Here is a 17,102-nt window from a genome sequence, read left to right on the forward strand (position 1 = left end):
ATTCCTGAGTTGCAATGAGTGCCCTTTGAAAGGAAGGATAGTGTCAGTACAAGGGCAGAGCCAGATGGAAAGCTGGGCTGTTACATGAGATGGTGATGGCACTTGTGTGGCACAGGACCCCAATGAGTGTGACCCGAGCTACTATCTGCAATGATTCGGATTGAACTTCCTCCCATCTAAGACATCATGAGAGAGAAAGGCATGCTGTTTTTTACATATTACTGAAAAACAGAAAATGCCATTGATCCCCAAACTCCCCCCCCTAGTGCCTGAGGGACCAAAACATGAAGATGAGAGACGACGGAAATATGGAGGTGCTCGTCAAATTAGGAAAATATGCACAACTCTCTGGACTTGGAGCTTGGCCCTTCTAAGTGCTGAATGTATTACAGAGGCTGTCGTTAATAATCTCACGGCTCCTGAGGAGGGTGCTGGGACCCTGCTCAGTGACTGCCCAGCCCCACAATGACCCCTTCTGTGGTGCAGACAGAGGTGGAGGCAGGGCTTCTTAAAATCATGGATGCGGCTTTATTTACCAAAGGTGCCAGCCCAGGGCTGGTTCTGCCAGCCAGGCCCTCAGATGGCTGTGGGGGATAGGGGGTGTCCCAGCTCAGATCAGTCCTGGTGGCCACTGGGGCAGTGTTCCCTCTTGGGGCTTCCGCCCGGCGGCACCAACACGGGCAGCAGGTGCCGGCACCGCCATCTCAGGAAGGCACTTTCAGCTTCGGGGTCCCCAGGAAAAACTGCAGGACACGGTCGGCCAGGAGCGCCAGGCAGAAGTCCAGGAGCAGGACCTGGGCGATGACCAGCTTGAACTGCGGGGCAGGGAGCACTGGTGAGCTGGAAGCCCACGGTCGGGCCCAGGCTGAGTCGTGGGGCCACGTCCACGGGGCCACTCACCTCCACGGGGATGTCCACGAGGCCAAACTGACTGTTGAAGTCAGGTGAGGAGCCAAGGAGCAGGCCCACGATGGCCAGGAGTGACACAGCCAGGCTCCACACCAGGGGCCTGTTCTCTGGTAGGCTCTCCATGAACGGTGGGCCCTGTGGGGACAGATGGATGGACAGTCAAATGCTGTGGGGGCCTAGAAAGTGGGCAGGGTGAACTCAGGCATGGGCTGGACCTCACTTTGTAGTTGATGGCAAAGGTGGCCATCTGCATGGCCATAGCCATGATGTACACGGTGCTGTTGACCAGGCTCGGCTCAAATTCCTTGTACAGGTCCACAAACTGCTCCTGCCTGCAGCAACACATGGGGGACAGGGCCACCCTATGACTCTCACCATCCCTGCACAGAGCCAGGGCTGTCCCTGGCTGACTCCACTGCCTGGCTGCGGTCACCACAGGGCAATGTCTGCGTGTGCATCCTCGTGCACCCTCCACCGCAGGGACGCTGCCTTCCGCCCCTCCCCAACCCCCATGCTGGGACAGCACTCACTTCTCAGGGCTCCGGGCCTGGGCTTCGCTGTACAGGTAGACGAGACTCAGGAAGTGCACACAGAACTGGAGCACGACCGTGAGGACAGTGTATAGGTTGAAGATGTTGGGCAGGGGCCGCTCTCGGGAGAGAGTCTTGAGGGGCTGTAGCAGCAGGGTGGGGGGTCAAGGTCCAGGCTCACCCTGGGCCTACTCTCCCACCCTGCCTCCTAGCAGGGCTCATGCAGAGAGCAGTCACCAAATCCTGGAGGTTATAAGTCAGTACCAGTCCCTGGAGTCCTGCTTGTCCCCCAGCACCTCAGTCTAGATGCCATCACACCCTCAGTCAATGCCTACACTCCACACAGCAGTCAATGGGCACTTAAAGTCCATTCTCTTTCCTTGTTCTACAATAAACCAAAGCCCTCTTTGGGGCCCACTGGGTGTGCATGGTTGACAACACCCACCTCCCACCCTCTCCAGCTTCCAGGGCCTCTTTTGCATCAGCCCATGCCAATCTATGACCTTTCTGCCTACTTCCTGGCCGGTTCCCTCATTCTGTAGGGAACCCTATGGGCTCCCCTGAATGACCATGAGGCTGTGCCCTGTGAGTCACTTTGTATTTTTCCCGACACCGCACGCTTTGAGTGGTCTTAATAATTATTTTCCCCATCTGTCCTCTCCTTGTCTGTGGGCTCTATGTGGCCCACCTGAGACCCCAGCTGGCAGACAGTGCTGGGAACCGAGTTGGGCCACTCTGGGGAGTCTCAGCGTGTACCTGCCCTGTCCCCTGATTCTCATCTGTGATGTGGGGATGACAGTTCCCACCCTGAGAGCTGCTGTGAGGACAAACGGATGACACGTGGTGGTGTCTTTAACAGCCCATCCTAGCTAGCCCAAAGAGGCAAAGGGACTCGTGCGCTGGGGAGGGAACCCCTGCTTTGCCTGTGTCTCAGCCCACCTTGGAGCGGGAGATGAAGAGGAAGCAGCCGGCCAGCAGCAGCCCCTGCAGCGTGGCCTGGAAGTCACTGAACTTGACGCCCTCCAAGTAGAGAACACTCTGGCTATAGGCCAAGATGAGGGCATTGAGGGCCAAGATCTTGAACATCTGCAGCGTGGTCACCAGCGTGCAGCGGCCTTGCTTGATCACATGGCAGACTGCGGGGGGTGGGGGAGGAAGGTGTGGGCATGGGTGCCAATCAGGATAGGCCTGGGGTGGGCACGAGGGAGGGGCTGGGGATGGGACTCACTGCACTGGATAGAAGACAGCTTGGAGGTGAAGGGTGCAGCGATGCTGGCGTCCCCCAGCTTCACGATGGGTGTGCTCTCGTCCTCCAGTTCCCGCAGCACCTGGCTCAGGCGGTCCTGTGTGGTGGGCGACACGGGTGAGACATGGCCACCAGGGGATGCCGGTGCCCCCCTCCTGAGACTCACCCGCTGGGAGGCCAGCTGCTCCTCGGGAGGCGGGAGCCCCGACCTCTGCTTGGCCGCCCTGGAAGTGGCCCGGACTCCACTGTTGCTCAGGACGGGGCTGTCTCGGGGTCGTCGTCGCCGTTCAACGACTCGCTCGGGGGCGTTGGCCAGGAGTGCCACACCTGGGGGAGAGGCATGTGATTGTATGGCTGGAGGCAGAAGGAGCCTGCCACTCAGGCCCCGTGCGGAGTGTAGAGTCTGCTCACAGGAGCCCCAACTTCCTCATCTTAGCCCATCTCCCCAGGGAGTGTCTCAGAGAGCATCTATCTTACTTTCCACACTTAGGAAGCAAAACCCAAATACACAAAACACAAAGGAGACAAAATGAACAGACTCCCTAAGTCTATTGCCAAGGATCGTAATTCTAAGACGTAATAGGTGATAAACACCACAGTTGACTAATAAATCAGTTAAGAATCTCGAAAGAGCTACAAGTACACCAGATCAGTTTTTAAACGTCAGCCCGATGACTACATTCTGTTGACAGGAATCCAAGCCTATGAACGCTTGGCAAATGCCTCAGCTTCCATTTGTGCATCGCCACTTGTCCCATCTCTCACTGGCCTTTGGCCCTCAGTGCCCACGTGGTCCCTGCGTGGGGCCGGGGGGCCTCAGCAAACCAAGCTGTGTCTGCCACATGGAGCCTCCCAGAGGCCCTGATGCCCTCACCTCACTCTTCCTCAGACACCTGTGTCCCTTCCAGGACTGCAGGTCCCAGATCCCCAATCCCACTGGCCCCTGACCCCCTCCCCAGTGCCTCCTCACAGAACTCGCTCAGTGACGTGTCTCTGAAGCTAAGCCTAAGCCCGTGCTGGCAGAACATCGATGGAAGCGACAGTCCATCAGCTTGAGGGACTCACCCACGTCAGCATGCTTCAGGGCACCAACGTCATTGGTGCCGTCGCCACACATGAGGGTCACGTAGCCCAGCTCCTTCAGGCTGGTGATGACAAACTCCTACGTGGGCAGAGATGGGCGGAGTGAGGGCTCTGTGCCGCCCCCAGGGCCCCACCTGCCCCTCTGCCTCCTCTGTACACACCTTCTGTTTGGGGGCCACGCGGGCGAACACCTGCACATGGGGAATGAGGCGAAGCAGCTGCTGGGGGTCCTCGGACTGCAAGTGGGCCAGGCCGTCACCCGTGAGGCACAGGGCATGCTCGAGGGCCAGCGCCTTTGGGGAGCCCCTAGCCAGGGGCAGTATGACACTGCCATCGATAGAGCGCCACACGCAGGGTCGACCTGCAGGGCCAGAGCCCAGGGTCAGGGAGAGGGGTTCAGCCGCTCAGCAAATCCCCCTCACATGGACCTCACATATACGGTCCTAGTCTCATCTCCCTGAAGCATGTTCTTGCCCTCACCCCTCTTTATCCCTACCGACCGGGTCCACACCTGCAGCCCAGGAACCCCACAGATTGTTCACAGAACACTCCCATACAAAGGATTCAAGAACCCAGAGCCTAGGCCACTGGCCTGAGACCACATGACAGTCAGATTCAAATCCAGACAGCCTGACCTCAGGAGCAAGGCACCCCTACCCCTGGGGCCTGCTTGAAACCTTCCTCTCCTAGGGCCTGGACACCCTGAGTCACTTCCTCGGGCCAGACACTGCTTACCAACCACTTCCTCTTTCTAGATGGCTGGCCTAGACGTGGATGCTGAGTGACAAGGACGGCTGAGGGAGGCCTTCTGGCACTGCATGGCTCATCCTGGGCTGTCCTGGCTAGGAGGGAAACCAGCCTCCACGTGCCTTTTGTTGTGGCCGTTTTGTTAGAGCAGCTTCATCTGCCAATCAACAGTCCCGACAGCCACCTCTGGGCCACCTGCCTACAATCCCTGGGCTCTGGAAGACCATAGTGCCTGGGGCTGGGACAGAGACGACAGAGATCTGGCACTAACACATTGACTAGAAGGGCTGGGAGATTCTAGAATCCAGCACAGTTCCCAAAGCTGCAACCTCCTCTGATCTGCAGCCTGGTGACATTCCGACGCAGGTCATTCCCCAGCCAGACGCCATCCCTTGGCATCTGACAATCTAACAGACCCCACACCCCACCAGCCGGAGGTGCTGGGGCTGGATGTGCCCCTCAGTGGACTCTACCCTTGGGCACCACTGGCAGCCAATTTGGTTACTCAGGAATGACCAGAGGCCATGAGCTCTGGAGTCAGGACACCTGGGAGCAAATCTTCCAAGTACCACTGAGCGACTGAGGTCGATGAGTTTACTTCTCTTTCCTTGTCTACAAAGTGGGGGCCCTAACAGCTGACCTTTGTCAGTTTCCTCCTATAGGGTGCGGAGATGACAAGGGTGGTAACGTGCACCGCGCCCTCTGCCTGGGGTCTGGTCGTGCCAGCATCCCCGTGCTCACGAGAACCCTCACCAGGTACGACAGCCTGCCGGCCCCAAGGCAGGTGTGAGGACAGAAAACACAGACTGGCTGACGACAACCAACCACCCTGATTGTAAGTCATCGCTGATCCTGGAACCAGTAGCTGCTCGCACGCTGCTGGACACACAGGGGTGGAACTCCCTGGCCAGGGGGCCTGAGCATGCCGACGAGGCAAGGCTATGTTCCTCAGGCCTGAAATCCAGGTGGGCCACCAGACAGGAGCTGTTCTTGGACTCAGGGTCCCCCAGAGTCCAGGGCTCCACGGCGCCTCACCTTTCTCTGTGGGAGGCTGCAGGATCAGCGTTTGTGCCTTTTCAATGAAGTGCAGCTCCTGAGCCACGTGGCAGGCAGTGAGCGGGTTGTCGCCTGTGATCATGACCACCTGGCAAGAGAAGAGGGCTCAGTGGGGCAGGGCTCAACAGGTCAAACTCCAGCCTGGAGACCTGGTGATCGAGTCCCCTCTAGAGAAGGTCACAGAATGAGGTCTTGGTCTCCTAATGCAGAATGGGTTCCAGGGGCCACAATCCACCCCAACTTGGTGGCGTTTTATGCAAATAATTCACGTATGCATGTCTTTCTGAAAACACTCAAGCCTTTTCTGTAATACAAACTAAGAACCAGCTACTGGTGTGGACCCCCTTGGCTTGGTAGCTGCCCCAGGCAGAGGGGAACAGATGCTCCAGCCTTTGCACTTAGGGCCCAGTGATGGGAAGACGGGCTGTGATTGCTGAGAGCCAGGTGGGTGCCGCTCATGTCACCACCTCTGTGACTGCTCACTCACCTCCCACATTCTAAACTGCATCCTGAGTCCCAAACTAGAAAACAGAAACCACAGGACAGATGGATGCGGTCTGTCTGGGAAGTGCCTCTGTATCCCCTGTCTCAGCTCCAGCTCTTCCTGTCTAGGATGGGGTGGAGTGGGGGAACTGCCCTTGCATCCCAAGGATGCTGAGGGCCAAGGAAGCAACTTGAGATGGGTGGGCACAGGCCGGGTCCCAAGGCATCCTCAAGCCTGGAAAAGCGTTAGCACCAGAGCTGTGACGGAGCTCAGCTGAAATCCAAGAAAGACGTCCCTGCTATTGAGACCTGGATACCCACTTAAACCTGCCCCACTGAGGGGAGAACTGTCCTCTACTGTCACATCCCCCTCTCCGGAAGGAACAAAGACCCACCCACCCGTCAGGCCATCCTTGGGGCCCAATGGGGAGGGGTGTGGCAGCCATACCCGGTGGGACGCATTCTGGATCTCACGGATCACAGCCTTGGAATCGGCCTTCAGCGGGCAGGAGACCACAATGAAGCCAACGAACTTGAGGTTGCACTCCAAGGCCTCCCGTTTGACTTCCCGGGCCTGTGTGGGGACACAGGGGTGCCTTACAACCCATCCCCCCATCACTTCTGAGCTGGTAAGGGAGGTCAGGGAAGGCCCCATCTTTACAGGAGGAACACGTAAGGGTCAGAAGCTGAGAAGTGGGGAGGGCAACCCACAGGGCTCAGCAGGGCTGTGTGGTTTCCCCACCGTGGGGCCTTTCCTCCCTATGTGGGCAAAAGCAGGGCACGGAGCCCCTGTGACTCAGCCTCCCAGACAACAAAGTCAGACACTCCTTTGTTAATCACTGAGCACACACTCACCCTGTTCCTCCTATCAGAAACCCAAACCTCCTGCCCTCACAGAGCTTGCCTACTACCAGAAGCGATGTGAAATAAAATCACAGAAATCAGAGCACTAACTGCCATGAGAAAGGACAGCAGGGGAACGAGACAGACAGACTCAGGGAGTGGCATCAAGCAGGGCGGCTATGAACGTAAGCCCACAATCTGGTGCGCACTCTGGAAGAATCTCTCAGCTGCCAGGTGTTAAGTGGACTGGATGAGGGCCCAGGTGGAAGCAGATAAAGGAAAAGGACTGACGGTGGAGGGAGAGAAGAAAGCCGATGACCGATGTGAAGATGTAGGGCGTGAACGAGAGCTGGAGGCGCCCCAAGACCACACGGTGACAGGGTGGTTGGACAGGGTAGGGGCAGAACTGGGATGGAGACAGGAATCCGAGGTGCTTCCTGGTGATCCTTGGGGAGGTGTGAGGACCCAAGGGTGTAGGAGTAGGAAGCTGGATGGAGGCGGGCCTTGGTTGTGCTCGGCAGAAGTGGCCTCAGGAGCCAAGATGGGATGGGGTCCCCTAAGGGACAGGGCACACAGTGGGGAAGAAGGGACCAAGGACCGAGTGCCACCCAGGGCCTCCAAAGGTAGAGACATGGGAAGAGGAAGAAAGAACCATGCCTGCTCATAGTGGCGCTGACGGGAACAGAAGGCGGTGAGGACAAGGGGCCAGCAGGTGGAGAGCCTGGGCCCTTACCTGCTGGTGGGTGAGATGCCCCAGCTCCTTGTACCCCAGCGCCAAGACTCGGGCTCCTTCCCGGGAAATCTCCGTGTGGATGTGGTGGTAGTCAGGTGGGCACTGGGCGAACTGCAGGGAACGCGGGGGGATGTCACCGACCGCCCCGCGCCCCCCTTCCCCCTGGGCCGGGGCTGGCTCACCATGGAGTGCAGGGTTTCGGGGGCCCCCTTCACAGCCGCAATGTAGCAGAGATCAGTGGAGCCTAGCTTCTCATAGGAGGCGAGCACGGACATTCGCTTTAGGGCACTGGCAAAATGAAAGCGCTGGTGAATTTTCAGCCCCTGAGTTTTAATACTTCGGGGGAATACTTTCTCATCTGGAAACAAATAAGTACGAATCCTGAGGGCCTTCGCTCCAAAGAGGCAGCCAAGCCCCCGCCTCCCCCTTCCACCCCTCTCTTCCCCCCACCCCCAGACCCAGGGCCTGCAGGTGGGGGTTGGGGGGAGGCTCCTCACTCCAGGTAGGGTCAAGGCTGAGAGACCTGTGCTCAGAGGACCCTGTGACTTCTGACAGGGTGGGGCAGGCTCTACTCCCATGGGCATGGACTGTCTCAGGTCAGAGGTGAGCCTGTGCCCACCCACCTAGGGGAACATCACGGTTATAGGCCTGCCTGCCCGAGGTGGACACACAGGTGTCTCCGAGGGGTGTAGCCCGCCCACCCAGGAGTGTGAGAACTGGGCCCAAAGCTCCAGCCCCTCACCTTTGGTCAGCGTCCAGTCCACAGCTGTCAGCATAGCCTTCTCAAGTGGATCACCCACAAGGGTGCCATCATCCAGCTGCATGAGGGAGTGGCATGAGGCCAGGGCACGGTGTGTCTCTACAGGGATGTTAGACACAGGAGTGACCTCCTTCCCGTCTCTGCAAAGAGAGGAAACCGCTTGTTATGGAGTAGAGGGACTCTTGGGACTTGCTAGCCAGGATGAGGGATGGGCCTCCACTCTGTGCCAGTCACTACAGGGGCTGAGACGCATGGTCTTGGTCTTCGTGCCAACTGTGCCCATCTCAGAGACGGCTCTAGGGATCGTATGGCTGCTTGGGGTGGGAGCTGAGCCTCCACACTGCTGTCACATTGAAGAGTACACGGGGAACACCCCCCTCTGCCGCCTGATCAAACTTCAGTGGTCCACTGTGGTGGGTGGGTCTGGGTGGGTGCCGTCTGTCCCTTGAGCTCCCAGAAAGCCACCTGCTGGGGGAGAGGCCTAGGCCCCCCATGCTCACCTGAGCCCGGCCACCCCACGAACGACTAGGCTGTCGCTAGTCAAGGTCCCTGTCTTGTCGAAGCAGCACACCTCTACCTTGCCGGCAAACGGGATCCGGAAGGGCTCCGTGCAATACATGTCTGGGAAGGGGAGGAGCCAGGGTCAGGGGCTCTGCCAGGCCCCGGCCCGCTAGGCACCCAACCCTGTCCCAGGCACTCACAGAGCTTGGCCAGGGCAATGAGGGAGGTGTTGACAGCCAGAGACAACTCGATGGGCAGCTCAGGGGGCACGACCGAGGTGAGGATCAGTGTGCATTCCAGAAACAGCTTGTAGCGGTTCCGGCTGGGGTCCTTGGTGCCTGCGGAGACAGGGCCTGCCAGCCTGGGGGCCACGGGGACAGGTCCCAGCAGACAGGTGAGGGGCCACAGTGCATACCTTCAATCCACACGTAGGCAGCTGCTGCGATGGCGAAGACCAGGAGGAAGAGGATGAAGATAAAGGTCTCCAGGTTGTTTGCAGTCACCCTCTTGACTCCAAAGAGGATGGTTCGAAGCAGCTTGCCCTAGAAGGACAGGGGGTTAGAGGCCTTTCCTGGCATGGGGGTGTGGGGGTGTGGGGTAGGGGTGGCCTCCAGCATCTGACAGCACAGAGGGTCAGAGTATCCCTCTGCTGATGGGGAGGGCCTGCCCTGGGCCCACCAGTGAGTCCTGCAGCCGTGACACAGGGACCACACAGGTATGTGGGAGGCTGCAACTCAGCTAAGGGTTATAGAGACCAGTGGCCAAAAACTGGGGGTTAGGGAAAGAAGTGGTTTAGATGGGGGACTGGGTTTTCCAGAGGGAGGTCCGGCCATCACCTCTACCAGGCAGCCCTCATGCCATTTTAGTGAAGAGTTTATGAGCGTGACTCTGTACACCATCCCAATGTGTGTGGCAACAGCCCGTTCTCTGTCTGTGCTCCCCACCAGAAGCTCAGCTGAGGACAGCGGGCTCAGTCTAGGGCTTGCCTCTGCACCCTGCCCCGAACGAGTACCCTCTGTCAGAGTAAGCCTGTGGCGGGGATGTTCTGGGGTCCATAAGAGCCACTGTCTCAACTGTCTGCCTCCTGCCCTGGGGCCCACGCTCCCCAGAGCCAGACAAGGGGCCATACCTGGGACGTGTTGAATCCGGTCCTGAGGACGTAGGCCACGCACCCATTGTCAACTGCTGCAGAGACAAACAGAACGAGCATCACTTGTATCTGTTCGTCCCGACTCCCGCACAGCCAAGCAGGTGTTGAGGGGGTGGGGACGGTGGGGCCAGAACACCCCCGGATCTCCCCAAGGCACCTACGCTTCAGGCCCGTGGTGGCCTTCTGTGGGGGGATGTGCTGTACCACCTTGGTGCCCCCAAAGATGACGTGGAGCCGGGAGTCGGCCTGGAGGTCCAGCATCCGGTCGGGGCTGAGGTCTTCAATGGGCTCCTGAGGAGAAAAGAGAGGATGGTGAGGGCGCTCTCACCTCGGCCTCCTTCTCCATCCCCAGTCTCTCAAGAGGGGGCCCCTGGGGCTGGGTTGGGCCCCTCTGACCCTCACAGGGTTCCCAGCCTGACCTCGTCTTCTCCCCACCTGCGTGCGCGCATCCACTCCTCGGGATCCCCCAACTGGCCTCACTCGGGGTTCACGCTCTCCCGGTTTCTCTTGGCCCACCCTAGTCCGACTCCCCGGTCCCTGGCCTGGACAACCCCCAACGACCTTGGCCTCTCTCTTCACCACCCAGCTCCCCTTCGTTCAGGGTGCAGACCCCCCCAGGAGAGCCGGCAGCTCCGTCTAGGCACCGCACCTCCTCTGGCCTCCTCTAGCCGTGCCTAGGCAGGATCCCGGCCTAGCGACCAGCCCTCTCCCTGCTCCACGAATGAGACAGTGAGGCACGGGAGTACACCGAGCACGACCCCTACTCCCCACCCAGCACCTTCATCTGTGGCACCGACTCCCCTGTGAGCATGGCCTCGTCCACGATGCAGCGGCCGCGCAGCAGCAGCACGTCACAGGGCACTAAGTTCTCCTGTGGGGAGCGGCCTGCGGGAAGGGGCGGGAGGGTTGGACGGAAGCCGAGAGAAGGGCTCCCGCCAGGACGGAACAGAACTGTGCCTCACCGATTGACACAATGTCTCCCGGAACGATCTCATCGCTGGCGATGGGCCTCCACTTCCGGCTGCGGTAGACCTGGGTGGAGGATAGGTGCACTCAGCTCTGCCTCTTGAGAGGGGGCATGATGCAGGTGCACGCCGAGAGCCGACCTCACCCTGCCCTCGCTCCATGCCCACCCTGAGACTGGCAGGTGCCCCCCGCACCCCCCCCGCAGCAAGTCTCCCTGTTGGCCACACCTGGATCATGTGAGGCTTGTTGCCCATCTTCCGGATCTCTGACATGTTCCTCATCTGCTGCTGCACCAGGGAGGCCTCGAAGGCCACCAACATGGAAAGTGTGAAGACGCTGTAGTACCAGTACTCATCCAGACACCAGAGCCCCACGCAAAAAACCTGCAGGACACAGCCTGTGTGTCCACACCCCCGCCCGTCCATCCACGGGAGCACACGAAGATGGACAGCTGAGGAGGCTGGGAAGGCACACCACGGGCTGTTCTACACACGGCCCAGGCCCGTGCAGACAGACAGATTTTCAGGTGTGGAGAAGGGAGACTGCTCTGGCTGTGGAAGGCCCAAGGAACAGGGTGGGGGGAGAGCCCAAGCTGCTGTTTACCTGGAACACAAAGAAGGGTGCTGTGGCTCTCTCCTTGAACAGCTCTGAGAAGTCAGGCACCACCATCTCGGCCCTGCAAGAGACCAGACCCCACATCTTGTTCACAGCGTGAGGCCTCGGGAGCCCCTCGGGAAACAAGGAGCCAGGTGACAAGCAGGCGGAGAAGGAGTACCTGACTGTGGGATGGGGGCCCTGAAGCTGTGCAGGAGAGGCCTGGCCGTGGGGTATTGTGGGGTCCCCTGGGGGCTGAGCCCCACCCTGATTTCGAGAGGGGAGGTCTGGAGCTGAAATTTCCCCCAAACTCCCTCAACGAAAGCCCCAGAATTTGAGGAGTGGGGCCTAAGGGTGTGTTCTGCGGCATTGTGTGATAGCCCAGCAGGGCCAGGGAACGAGCCAGGCAGCCTGGGTCCTCCTCGCCCTGCCCTTAGAGATGAGTACTAGAGGTGAGATGCGAGAAAAAGAATCCACTGTGATAAAAACAAACAACAACAACAACCGGGGCCCATTCCGCATTGTCAGGTGACTTTGCATGAGGCAGGAAGGTGTGCAAGGGGACGTCCCATGCCACCATCAAGGCTGACCTTAAGCAGGGAAATAAGTAAAAAATTTCTTATAAACCTCCCCACTACGTTGCTATTTGAAATAACACATCTGTATTTTTAACGTTTGCTTATTCTGAAAGTGAGACTGTGTGTGCACCTGCGTGTGTGTGAGCACAGGGAGGGGCAGAGACAGGGAGAGAGAGAATCCTAAGCAGGCTCTGTGCTGACAGCGCGGGATCAGTTTGGGGGGGATCGATCTCACAAACCCCGAGATCATGACCTGAGCCAAAATCAAGAGTCAGACGCTTAACCAATTGAGCCACCCAGGTGCCAACCCCCCCAACCCACCCCACCTCTGCTGCCACCATCTGTAATTTTTAAAAAGCAATGAAGTCAGGGAAGAATTCCCTAAAGGGTCTAAGGATTTTCAGGTCGAGGATGATTATCATGGTGGCAGGGACAGGGGCTCTGAAGTCCAGCTCTGCCCCCTCCCAGTAGTGTCTCGGCACTGGTGGTTTTGGTGACTGAAGAGAAAGCACATACGTACAAGGCATCTGGCATCCTGCCTGGCACAAAAGAGAGCCAAGGTGATCACTAACAATTCCTTTTACCACTCTTCCTGAAGTGCTGGGAAAAATATGAGGACAAAGGTGACAACTTACACTCAGGAAAAAACCTTAAAAACAAAGAGAAATAGGACACCTGGGTGGCTCAGTGGGTTAAGCATCTGACTTTGGCTCAGGTCACGAACTTGAGGTTTCTGAGTTCGAACCCTGCATCGATTCTCTCGCTCTCTCTCTCTGCCCTTCCCCTACTTGTGAGTGCACGTGCGTGTTCTCTCTCAAAACAAATAAACTCCAAAACAACAGGGGCGCCTGGGTGGCTCAGTCAGTTGAGCATCCGACTTCGGCTCAGGTGGTGCTCTCACGGTCCGTGAGTTCGAGCCCTTCATCGGGCTCTGTGCTGACAGCTCGGAGCCTGGAGCCTGCTTCGGATTCTGTGTCTCCCTCTCTCTGCACCCCCCACCCCCCCCACTCATGCTCTATCTCTCTCTCTCTGTCAAAAATGAGTAAACTTTAAAAAAAAATAAAACGACAAGACTAAAAAAAATAAATAAATAAGCCAGAGAAAAACTATAGTAATTACAAAACGAGGATCAACAACCAACTCCGGGGCCTCAGGCCAGGCTCCCATGAAGAGCTGCACGCACTCCCGCTGGAGGGCCCTCCAGGGTCCCTGTCAGCAGGCCAGCTCAGGGGAGACAAGACTACAGCACATTTCTCAAAAGGTGCCCGCCATCTTCACCTGGGATGTATTGTTTATGTATTTATTTTTGTTAATGTTTATCCATTTTTGAAAGACAGAGAGAGACAGAGCACAAGCAGGGGTGGGGCGGAGAGTGAGGGGGACACAGAATCGAAAGCAGGCTCCAGGCTCCGAGCTGTCAGCACAGGGCCCGACACGGGGCTCGAACCCACAAACTGTGAGATCATGACCCGAGCCGAAGTTGGACGCTCAACTGACTGAGCCACCCAGGCGCCCTTGGGATGTATTGTTTAAAGGGTGACCTCCTCCACCCCACTTCCTAGGCACCCTGACTCTGGAGCGTGGCGGGGCAGAAATGGGAAAGGGGCCACTGGCGCGGCCAAGCGTCCCTGCTGTGACCGTGGGCAGAGCTCCAGCCCTGTCAGAACACGGGGGCACCCTGGGACTCACTTATTGCTCCCAAACTTCTTCTCGGCCGCGCGGATCTCAGAGTCCTCCTGGAAGCCTCTGTTGCTCTGGTAATATGAGAAGGCATTTCCCACAGGGAAGGCCACAGGGAGGAAGCGCTTCTTCTCCAGGGCATCGTAGGAATACTTGATCTTCTGGAATTCGAAGGACAGCACCTCTTGCCCATCTTCACCCTGTGGGAGCAGAGGCATCTCTGTGGCAGAAGCCCCTAACCTGGGCGTGCCTGACAGTGCCTGGGAGTCCACCCCCCCGCCCCCCGACCCAAACCCTGGGCTGGGCGGCCCAGCAGCAGGTCCCTACCTCATCCCGGTGGAGGGCCACAAGCTCAGTGGAGCCATTGTTGGGGGTCGGCACCACCTTCACGAAGGTTGCTTTGCTGGCGTCGTACTCCTGTGAGAGACAAAGTGCTGCTGCTGAGCCCTTCCCACCCCCCAGCTGCACAGCCCCCACCAGGGAGGCTGCACGCACCGCAGGTCTGGTCGCAGAACACGCCACTGGGCTCCGGAGGCTGGCCCGGCCGCTTCCCCATCTGTCACTGAGACATAGACACTACCTGACCACACTGCTGGTCTCGTGTCATAAAATCAGGAGTGATGGACAGCACCTGACACCTGGGGCACTGCTGAACTCAAACAGGAAGAAGGCCCCCCCGCATGAGATGCGCCCTCAATGCACATGGGCCGGGCCCTGTCCCAGCCCGCTGGCCTACTGCTGCTCTGCCTCCCCTCCTTTAACTGTTCATCACGTGTCCTGAAGTGACCAGGGACGACGAGGCAAGACTCGTCCTTGCCTCAGCTAAGGGTCTCTGCACGAGCCGTTTTCTCTGCCTGGAACACGCGGTCACACACTCAGCTTCAGGCCCTTGCTCAAATGTCACCTTCTTAGGAGCCCTCCCCTGGAGGAGGCTCCATGTAAAGGGCCCTCACAACACTCCTTTCCTCGTCCTGTTTTTTCCTTTTGAGCACTGATGGCTGAGTACGAGCTCTACCTCTCTCGCTAACGCCATGAAGGCAACGGCTTTCGTCTGCTTTGTTCGCTGCAGGCCCCTCAGCACCTATGACATGGAGGCGCTGGCTGGAGGTCAGTTAGCGCTCCCTCAAGCCCACGCTGCAGCCAGCTTGCGGCTGCTGGGCCAGCCCACTCAGTCCCTGGGACGTGTGTGTTTGTGTGGGGAGGCGCCAAAGGGTGACCCTCAGTAGAAAGGCCCTGACCCTCGGGGCATTCACCGGCATGGAAGCAGTCAGAAAAGAACGACAAAGACAAAACATTAAGTGATGAACTTGGGGATGGGAATGCCACGGAAAAAAAGTGCAAAGTGCTACGTGGGGCCGGCCCCACGCCAGGAAGGCTGCGGTCATTTCAGGCTCTTCTCACTGTGGAACAGGAGGTGGGTGTTACAGTTCTCGCTTTACACAAGGGTGAACTGAAACCCAGAGAGAAGCACCCGTCTGAGATCTCTGATCCCGGATCTGCCTGTCCTAACCCCACAGTCACTTAGCTCCTTGTCCTTCATCCCTGGAGAGGAAGTGAACAGTCACGTTTTTTACCTGCAGGCCAAAAGGCAGCTGGACGTTTGGGGAGAGATGTCACACTCTCTCCAATTTCCCTCCATTTTTTGGTCCCTCATTGGAATCTTTCGTTGTACTGACCTGAAGCCACCAAGCCCATAAGTTTGAGCCCCTCCTCTGGGATAAGGCTTGTTGGGGAAACAAGGGACTTTATTCTCTCAGAAGAGAAAGAGGACCCAGCCCATGTTTGCAGTCAAAGAGAGTGGACTTCTCTTTCTGCCGCCCTTAATGCTGCTCCCTTTCCCTCTCTTTCCAGCAGACACACGCCTGGGATCAAAGGGGAGACTGGCTGGACCTCAGTGCCCATGGCTCCAAACATGCCAGTGTCATCCAAGGCAGGCCCAGAGAGCGGTGGTGCAGTCACTGATAGTAACTGCTGACCCAGGGCAGCTCTCCCTATCCAGATCCTGGCAGTTAAGGGTCAGAAGTGCTACTGTGCTTCTAAAAGTGTGTTCTGAAAGAAGTCCTCACTGTCACCACACTCAGCTTGCAGGCAGGCATAAAGAGACAAAAAGCAAAAAGCACTTGAAGTCACTTGCTCACAAACTGCTCCTGCTCCTCTTAAATGCTTGCTATGATCAAAGTGCATTTCAACCTAATTTTGGTCCCAGTATGTGAGGGCCTGTAAACACCAGACAACAGAGCTCTCAAACCAACCTCCACAGACAAGTAAACTCACCCGGCGGGTCTAGCCTCACACTCTGAAAACCAAAGTAGTAGACAGAGACACAGGGGAAGAAAGTAGGACCGTTTCTAGAAGCAACCTAGTACTTGCTATTATGGTCGCTAGCATTAACAAGCCATAACAAAGAAGAACATATGTCGGATCCTACGCTGAGCTTTTTATAGATATTAGCTTCCCGAGCCTAAATGACCACACCAAGGAGGGATTCCAGAAAAAGGAAATAACCTGCGTCAGGGTCGCACAGCAAGTCAGTAGTAGGGCCAGGGTTTGGACACCCAGAGGGCAACGCTGGGGACTCAGAACCAGCAAATGGGAAGCCCGGGATGGAGTGCGGACCTACACAAACGTCGTGACTGCGACCCGCCGCAAGGTTCGACCGAGTCGAGAGTTAGGCTCGTGCCCGAGCACTTACCGGGGTGCAGGTGAGCGCGCAGTGCGCGTGCACGGACCAATGCCCCGAGAGGACGGTGAGCGCGTGCGCGAGGCAGATGCTGGCGAGCACAAGCAGTGCGGCTTCGGGTATCTGCACCCAGCTGCTGCCCCAGCCCCAGCAGCCGGCGGCCGCGGCGCCCAGCCAGGCCGGGTAGAGCAGACCCGCGAACGGCAGCACCGTGAGGCGCCGCAGCAGTGCCAGCCGCCGGTACGGCCACACGGCAGCAACCAGCTCGTCACCGCTCGCTATGAGCGCCGGCCCGGCGGCGAGGAGGGTGCGCGGCTGCGGCCCGGGCTTGGGCTGCCCGCCGGGCCGGGCCCCGCAAGGCCTGGCCCCGCAAGGCACCGCGTTGCCCACCGCAGCCGCCGCCGCCATCTTTCCCAGCGCCGCACTCGCTTCCGGGCAGAGGCACCGCCTCACTTCCGACGGCTTACTTCCGGTGAACCTTGGGTGCCGCCATGGCAGCTGGGGCTAGGGAGAGCCGGACAATTGCAGAAGCTGCGTCCGGAAGTTGTTACTCAGGGCGCCGC

The 17,102-nt window shown here is 58.3% G+C and overlaps 1 protein-coding gene across 1 annotated transcript; it reads right to left on the reverse strand.

Moving 5' to 3' along the window:
- Positions 1 to 508: 508 nt before the first annotated feature.
- Positions 509 to 16,947, reverse strand: ATP13A1 (ATPase 13A1). Its single transcript, XM_007088672.2, has 26 exons — positions 16,552 to 16,947; positions 14,187 to 14,276; positions 13,869 to 14,059; positions 11,611 to 11,683; positions 11,235 to 11,390; positions 11,004 to 11,073; positions 10,820 to 10,926; positions 10,203 to 10,332; positions 10,021 to 10,076; positions 9,307 to 9,433; positions 9,092 to 9,229; positions 8,891 to 9,011; positions 8,373 to 8,530; positions 7,813 to 7,988; positions 7,631 to 7,741; positions 6,503 to 6,628; positions 5,551 to 5,659; positions 3,930 to 4,129; positions 3,751 to 3,847; positions 2,852 to 3,012; positions 2,668 to 2,782; positions 2,379 to 2,575; positions 1,440 to 1,582; positions 1,130 to 1,241; positions 901 to 1,044; positions 509 to 815 (listed from the first exon to the last, which is right to left on the reverse strand). Exons 1-26 carry the CDS (start codon positions 16,945 to 16,947, stop codon positions 705 to 707), a joined length of 3,615 nt encoding a protein of 1,204 aa, XP_007088734.2. The 3' UTR covers positions 509 to 704.
- Positions 16,948 to 17,102: the final 155 nt, after the last annotated feature.

This window comes from Panthera tigris, chromosome A2 (assembly GCF_018350195.1).
Source record: "Panthera tigris isolate Pti1 chromosome A2, P.tigris_Pti1_mat1.1, whole genome shotgun sequence".
NCBI classification, from domain to species: Eukaryota; Metazoa; Chordata; class Mammalia; order Carnivora; family Felidae; genus Panthera; species Panthera tigris.

Excerpts from the sequence above, each read along its gene's own strand:
- ATP13A1 (XM_007088672.2), bottom strand. The coding sequence starts at position 16,947 with ATGGCGGCGGCGGCTGCGGTGGGCAACGCGGTGCCTTGCGGGGCCAGG. Across the intron at positions 11,391-11,610 it reads CACCCTTCTTTGTGTTCCAG|GTTTTTTGCGTGGGGCTCTG; the intron begins GTAAACAGCAGC and ends TGTGTCCTGCAG. Across the intron at positions 11,074-11,234 it reads ACAAGCCTCACATGATCCAG|GTCTACCGCAGCCGGAAGTG; the intron begins GTGTGGCCAACA and ends TCCTCCACCCAG.